Raw genomic sequence first — 7,907 nt, forward strand, 5'->3', positions numbered from 1 at the left:
TCTTAGACTCTCATTTCCTGCCTGGATGGTTCCTGCACCTTTCAAGACTTCTTCCACAGACAGATCTCCAGGAATTTGTAATGCCAAGCTTTCAACTGGAGAATAATTTTTTATGCTCCTATGGAAGAAGGCTAGGTATACATTTCACGGGTATTTCTGTGAAGAATTGGAACATGGGACATGGGCAGAGGACCTGCATGTTCTTCTAAGGCACGTGGTAGCACAGTGTTTTATGGGCAACAAAGGAGATGGTGATGAATATGGGAGAGTGAACTGAATGATAGTGGATGGAAAAGCTGGGGATACTCTTGGCTGCTAGTAACAGACCATCACAGCTCAAAGTCACTTAAACAATAGCAGTTAGTATATCACACAACAGAAAGTTCTGGAATAGATCCTTCAGGGTTGGTTGATCCAGGTCTCAGTGATCTCATCAGAGATCCAGATTCTTTCCATTGCTGTGCTATGCATCCTCAGAATTGGTACATCCTTAGAATGGTGGAAAGGTGTGGAGTGAGTTCCAGGCACAACAATTTTCAGAAAATGAGAAATGGTTGCTTGCTCTCTTAGAGTGCAATCATATCTCACGGGGTGCCCCCCAAACCTTCCTTTCATATTCATTACCCATTACTACTAGGTCAGGGTGCCCACTCCTGAGACAGTCTGCATGGGGAATGGGATTGGTTACCCTATGGGCTCTGTGCATGGCTTTCACCATCCCACGGCATACACTTGTATGTGCCTCCAGCTACTTAGGAGGCCGAGGCAGAAGAATTGTGAGCTTGAGGACAGTCTGGGCAAGACCCTATCTCAAAACTACAGAAAAGGGCTGGAGAGTGGGAGGGAAGGGGGAACTAAAAATGGTTAATATGTATATGAACCAATTCTCCAAGTTGACTATTATCCATCACAAATATATACCAATATGAAGAAATATACTCCAATATGTATACCAATACACAGACATATATACCAATATGAGAAAAAAAAAGCCTGGGGATGTTGCTTAGTGGTAGAGCACTTGCCTAGCATGTGCAGAGCCCTGGCTTCTACCGTCAGTAACATTAAAAAATATGACTGAGATAAACACTTTTAATTTTCCTAACTCAGCATCTAGTGAACAAGAGTTTATTTAATTTTTAATCTACTTAGCACAGGGCCAGATATGTTGTAGGTGCTCAGGAAATATTTGTTAGATGAATGATTTAATTGGGTGGGCAAACTTCTACATAATTAATTATCTCTAATTCAAAGATGAATGAAGAAAATGCTGTAATGAAGATTCTGGCAAGAACTGAGAGAATAGCCAAATGTACCCAGGGCCTTAACACTCATTTCAATAAGGCCTCGCTAAATCACTAAGTTGCTCAGACTGAGCTCAAACTTACAATTTGCCTGCCTCAGTCTCCCAGAGCGCTGGGATCAGAGGCATTTACCACCCCATCCAGCCACTCCTCTTGAGCTTGTCTTGATTTCTGTAGCTGTGCAGGTAATTCTGATTGGTCTTTCAATCACTTTGGCACAAAATCTGAGTTATCATCTTTGTCTCCTCTCTTTACATGGTAAGTTTCACCTACAGCAAATCCTGAAAATTCATAAAAGCTACAGGGTAGAAATATAGGCATTTTATTGGAACTGTTTTTGGATGTTGTGTAGTATATTGTTCTGGTCACATTCGTATGCAAATACAGTTTTAATTTCTTTTATATATATTCATATATACATATAAAACTACGTTTTAAAGCACACTTTTAATGAAATATAACAGCCATATAGAAGTCTAACCCAACACAAATCAATAACTTTTCATGTCATTAAATATCTTTCCATAACATCAACTTTATAGGGCTGTAAGGTACACCATCCCAGAGATGATATAATTAATAACTTAACCCCTGTGGTAGCAGTTCTGGCTTTTTTGAGTCTCTTCACCCCTCAGCAATGTTGCAGAAATAAATTTACTTGCATTTAAGATTTTTGCAACCATTTCCAAGTCTTCCTTACACTAAAACTTTTAGGGAAATTTCTGAGTCAAAAGCCATTTGCATTTTTATCTTTTTTTTTTTTTTTCCACTACCAGGGATCAAACTCAGGGCCTTGCACTTGTAAGGCAGGCATGCCACCACTGAGCTACATCCCTGGCCCTAGCCATATGCATTTTTAGAAAAAAAATTTTAATTTTAGAGGAATTTTAGGATTACCAAAAAATATGAAGATTCCAAGCTGGGCGTGTTGCTCAGTGGTAGAGTGCTTGTTTAGCATGTGCAAGAGACTCTGGGTTCGATCTCCAGCACTACAGAAAAAGATTATTAAGATTCTACAGTTTCCATGTAACCTACATCCAATTCCCCTTATTATCATCTTACATGAGTATAGCATCTTCTCACAATTAACCAATATTAATAAATTATTAACTAAAGCCAATGCTTTATCTAGATCTATTTTTTCCCTAAAAGAGCATTTGCTATTCCAATATTCTATCTAGTATACCACATTCTGTTTAGTTGTCATGTGTCCTTAGGCTCCTCTTGGCTGTGACCAGTTTCTTAGACTTTCCTTGTCTTTTTTCTTTGAGACAGGGTCTCACTACATAGTCCAGGCTGGCCTCGAACCTGTGGCTATCCTCACCGCCACAGCCTCCCAAGTGCTGGGATTACAGACATGCAACATCATGCCCAGAGCCTTTCCTTGTCTTTACCTTCAAAATTTTGAGGAATTCTGGTCAGGCATTCTGTATGATGTCCCTCAGCTGGGGTTTGTTTGTTTTCTTTCTTATAATGATGTCACCAGTTAGCATGGGTCCTAATTTTACTGATAATGGAAACTAAAGTAATACCATGAATTTGCAGGAGAAGGCAATTGATTAAAAATTAAATTAATTAATTAAAAGAGAAAACAAAGGGGAGTTTAGCTTTGGCAAAGTAGAGTAAGAGCAAATGGAAAAGTACTCCAGTTTGAGTAGCTGGAGGGCACATATTGATGGAGAGGATCAGACTGGCCCACTCTTAAAAGAGGAGGCTAACGTTTAAGGGTTAGCTGAAATGGACCAGGTTCCAGAAGAACATTCTGTCAGTATTGGTTTCCATAGATCTGAAGAAATCTTTATGATGTGAGGCAAAACTTGGTTCCCAAAAGATATTTTTGCTTGGGAAAAATCTCAATCTTGCAAGGTTCTGCTGGAATCCAAGGTGACCTTCAATTTAGTGCCATGACTGGAGACTTCTGGGTATAGTTGAATGTTCCTGTAAATCACTTATCTTGGTGTCTCCAGTCTTAAACAGGTATGAGACTATGTAAATTCAAGGCTAATCAACCCTGTTTGGCCACCTTTTAGACATACACTCCCTAAATGATTAGCATGCCTATATTCAGATATAAGATGGTATATATGACTCAAAGTTTTGGTTTTGGGGTGTTTTTTTTTTGTACCAGAGATCGAAATTTGAACTTTATGCTTGGGAGGCAGGCAGCAGCACAACTGAGCTAAATCCCCAGCCCTTTGACTCAAAGTTTTAAGATAACAAAGGCTACCAAAGGAGGAGGTCAAGTTTTGTTCTGATTTTAGTTACCTGATTTTAGTCAGTAGGCCCAACTGGTCATTATTTGTTTATTTTTTAGCAAAAACTACTTTTAAGTCCCTGACACTCTCAGAAGAAAACACAAATCCTGCTTTTCATGAATAACAGGTTAAGGGCCAAGGAGTTAATTTTGTCCTCTGACTCTCTGGTGGTTATTGTGTCAGTTGGATTGGGGTTAGGAGTTTTGGAAGGAAAGTACTATAAAGTGCTGTGCTCTATATATCAAGCTCACACACTGTCAACATGATGCATAGCTGGTAACGTTGTTAACCTTGGTCTCCGGGCTGAGATAGTGCTTGTCAGGTTTCTCCACTGCAAAGTTACTCATTTTTTCCCCCTTTCCATACTGTGCTCATTGGAGAGAAATCACACAAGAAGTTGGGAGTTCCACTTATGGATGGTGTATACACAAATTAGGATTCTTCTGTGGTAAATTTATCTCTTCTTCCCCATTTATTAACTTTATCACTCACTTAATCAGTATAAGATCAGGAGTATTTCTTTTATACTTTGAGCTTTACTCTAATATTACTTTACCTGTTTTATTGCTCAAGGCAAGTATATTTTTAATGCTCTGAGTAACTTAACCCAAAATTGCCCCCTTCCAAAGTTTATGCCAACTCTTATGGGTAAAAATGAAAATCCATTTCTCTTCAACCTAAAAAATCTTCAGGGCCCAACTTTCTGACGCCCACTGGGGAGACAAGGTTAGCCTGAGGGGTCTACTCCAGTTTGACTGCTGAGCCACAAAGATGATTCTTGCTCCCCACTTTGGCGCTTTTGCTTGCCTGCCGCCCAACTACCCAGCTTTCCCTGGCCCCGCCCACTATGGGGCGGAAGCGGGCACGACCGCGGGCGGAAGCTGCTGGGTCCGGGCAGGCCCTCGAGATCTCAATCAGCCCCGCCCACTCTTACCACCGCTCCACCCCTCCGGCCCAGACCGGAAATGAGGTCAGAGAGGGAAACCCTGGCCGGGAGACTGGGCCCCAAGAACGGCGCAAGTTGGAGGTGGCTTCGGCAGCCGGTGAGGGGGAGGCGTGGGTTGAGAGGGTCGGGGTCGGCCAGCGCTAGAGAGCATCCGGGCTCTGGGCTGCTGCTGGGCGGCTAAGGGTGCCTTGGGGCTGTGGCGGCCGGCGGGAGGAGCGAGTGGGCCTTGCTTTCCGGGGCCTGGTGCCCCCATCCCAGGCGATGAGGGTCGGTTCGCCTCCAGGGCGATGGTCCCTTCCTCAGCTCTCTTCTTTCCCTTTTCCCCTGGTGTCAAAATGAGGGATTAGTGTTTCAGGCCTTGGTCGCAATAGCTCTCGGGGACTAGACAGGGAGGTGGCGGGGAGTCCTTCGAAACACGTTATTTTTTTGTGGGTTTTTTTTCCCCCTCACATATGTGGCCATGTTGCGACCCTCGTTCGCAGAGGGAGCCCGCTCGCCATGTCTTGCTTTTTGGCGGTTTCCGTTTTAGAAGGGCATACCCACTGTTCCGGGTGAGCCCAAATTCCAAGTTGCTTTTTGCTACCCTATCTTCCACACTGCCCACCCTGCTGCTGGCTCTCCTTTGCTGTCTACCACGTCCTGTTTTGACCCAGGCAGTCTTACCCCTCTCTGGGCCGGTGCCTGGACCCTGGGGCCTCTTGGGGTGTTCATCTGAAGGAACCTGAGGATGCGGGAGTCCCAGGGCTCTTCTGTTGCCTGTGTTTGAATTGCAGTCTTTGAGGCAGGAAAAGGATTTTGTTCAATTATTCAACTAGAAGTTGTTTGATAATTTCGTTCCACGTTACAGTTCGTGCAGTTCTGCCAGAGTTTTTAAATAATGAAGGAGGGAGGGAGATTTAAACACGTTGTTTCCATTTGTTTATCTATTTTGGCCGTACTCCAGTTACAAGTCTTAAACTACTTTTTACTTAAAGGAGCATGATCTTTTAACGTACGTGGCTTTTGACATTTTGGGGTTTTCTTTGGGTAGTCACTTTGGAACTAGGTTTCTCCGTTACCCCCACAAATATGTCACACAAGCCCAGAAGAGTTTTCCTGCCTTTGAATTCATTGGCGTAGGAACAGTGTGAGAACAGATTCTTGAAAGCCTTTTTCAAATTATAAATTGCGTGACCAGAAATACGGTCTGAATGGTGGGCTACATAGAGTTTTAAGCTCTAATTATGATCTTGAAATACTTTGGGCTTAACAAGGCCTAGGCAGAAAGTGCTAACTTAATATATACTTTATTAGATGTTGCACAGATTACATTTCTTTTTAAAAGGGAATTTAAAAAACTGCTGCTTTTACTCTTATCCTTTGAAAGGGTTGCCTCTGAAGAGTGATAGTTTGATGAGGGAGTACAAAAATAGGAAATTTTGAAAAGCAGCCAGAAACCTTAGTTTTCACCCTATCCCTATTATTTCAGCTTCCATTATATCCTGGTTTTGTGTGTGTGTGTGTGTGTGTGTGTGTGAGAGAGAGAGAGAGAGAGAGAGAGAGAGGGAGTATGATTGTACAGCAGTAAAGTACATAATTAGGATGATCAGGATTGGGGAGAAGAGCCTAAAAGTTGCTAATTATTCAAAATGAAATGATGCATTCCATATGGTTCTATACCTAGGAGCTTCCACATGACAGTTGCACCCACATCACTACAGATACTTGGATCTCTCTCTCTCTCTCTTTTTTGGGTATAGGTATCAAACTCAGGACCTTGCGCTTGGGGGCAGGCGCTGTGCCCCTGAGCTAAATCCCCAGGATTCTTAGATCTCTTAAACTGTAGTGAGTCTTCCTTAAGTGTGTCACTTAGTTCTCTCTCTGTTCCCCTGCCACATGCATCTCAGAGGCAGTCTCAGAGTGCTGAGCAGTCCTTCATCCAGTCTCCATACCATAGTGCTGCTGGATCCCACCCTATACTCTCCCAGCTTTATTGTGGTTTTGAAATTGTGTGTTTTTCTGTTCCTCTCTAATTACACATTTTAGAGTCTTCTGGGGTCTCATTCCTTGTAATTCAGTCAGTTGAGGAGGGAGAGAAGAGATCTGTTTCCAGGTTTGTTTGCTTGTTTTTGCCAGTATCTGAGTTACCTTGTGAGTGGTTGAGTTTTTGTACTTAAGAACATGTTGGTGTCAGGCATTTAACAGGGGCCAAATACCTATTTTTTAGTGGCTTATGGGAGCATGGATGATAAGAACATAGTCTTAAGTATATCAAGTTGCAAGGTGTCTTTATTTTCTGTTGATGGGCATGAGTGCACGATCTATTTTATAGAATTAATTGAAAATAACAGATCCTATTCACGCTCTTTTTTTTTTCTTTCTTTCTTTTTTGAACTTTTTCTTGGCAGATGTGGCCTCATGGATGAGCTGGTACATGACTTAGCCTCAGCCTTAGAGCAGACATCTGAGCAGAATAAGCTTGGTGAGCTGTGGGAAGAGATGGCCCTGAGCCCGCGCCAGCAAAGGCGGCAGCTTCGGAAACGCCGAGGCAGGAAGAGGCGGTCTGACTTTACTCACCTGGCAGAACACACCTGCTGCTACAGCGAGGCCTCTGAGTCCAGTCTGGATGAGGCCATTAAGGACTGTCGAGAGGTTGCCCCAGTCACCAATTTCAGTGACTCTGATGACACAATGGCAGCCAAACGGCACCCAGCTCTGAATGCCATTGTTAAGAGTAAGCAGCATTCTTGGCATGAATCTGACTCCTTTACTGAAAATGCACCTTGTCGACCACTCAGGCGCCGACGGAAGGTGAAGCGAGTGACTTCAGAAGTGGCCGCCAGCCTTCAGCAGAAGCTGAAGGTGTCAGATTGGAGCTATGAGCGAGGCTGCAGGTTCAAGTCCGCCAAGAAGCAGCGTCTGTCTCGCTGGAAGGAGAATACTCCCTGGACCTCATCAGGCCACGGGTTGTGTGAATCAGCAGAAAATAGGACTTTCCTAAGTAAAACGGGAAGGAAAGAAAGAATGGAATGTGAAACAGATGAACAAAAACAGGGCTCTGATGAAAACATGTCAGAATGGTGAGCTCTCCTTTGCTGTCAGAGAATTTCCTAATCAATTTTACTGAAAGTACAAATGTCTCTTCATGAGTTCCCCTTTTTTCCAAACCAGCCACTCTAGTTTTAGCTTTGTAGCCTTCCATTAATTAATCAAAAGTTGATCTCTAGTTTTTAAAGTAGCATTATGATTCTGTTTTCCTCTTCAAGGTTATGAGTAAGAAACAGTTTGAGTCTAAAAATTATTTATCTCAAATGCATAACCAAGAAGTTAAAAACAATTTGCTGCTGTTTATACTACATAGTTCACAAACATATTGTTCTTTAGAACTAGGATCTTAGCAGAATCTGATGTATATTTTATATA

General features: G+C 42.7%; 1 protein-coding gene across 2 annotated transcripts in view; it reads left to right on the forward strand.

The window, feature by feature from the left end:
• The first annotated feature begins 4,509 nt into the window (after positions 1-4,509).
• Gpatch2l (G-patch domain containing 2 like) overlaps positions 4,510-7,907 on the forward strand; it is a 44,154-nt gene continuing 40,756 nt past the window's right edge. For both annotated transcript variants that reach the window (XM_010645556.1, XM_010645555.1), the window contains exons 1-2: positions 4,510-4,602; positions 6,893-7,564. In XM_010645556.1, the coding sequence (XP_010643858.1) occupies positions 6,903-7,564 (662 nt within the window). In that variant the 5' untranslated portion in view covers positions 4,510-4,602; positions 6,893-6,902. The remainder of the gene's footprint in view (positions 4,603-6,892; positions 7,565-7,907) is intronic.

This window comes from Fukomys damarensis, unplaced genomic scaffold, assembly GCF_012274545.1.
Source record: "Fukomys damarensis isolate Sample0158 unplaced genomic scaffold, DMR_v1.0_HiC HiC_scaffold_21, whole genome shotgun sequence".
Lineage (NCBI taxonomy): Eukaryota > Metazoa > Chordata > Mammalia > Rodentia > Bathyergidae > Fukomys > Fukomys damarensis.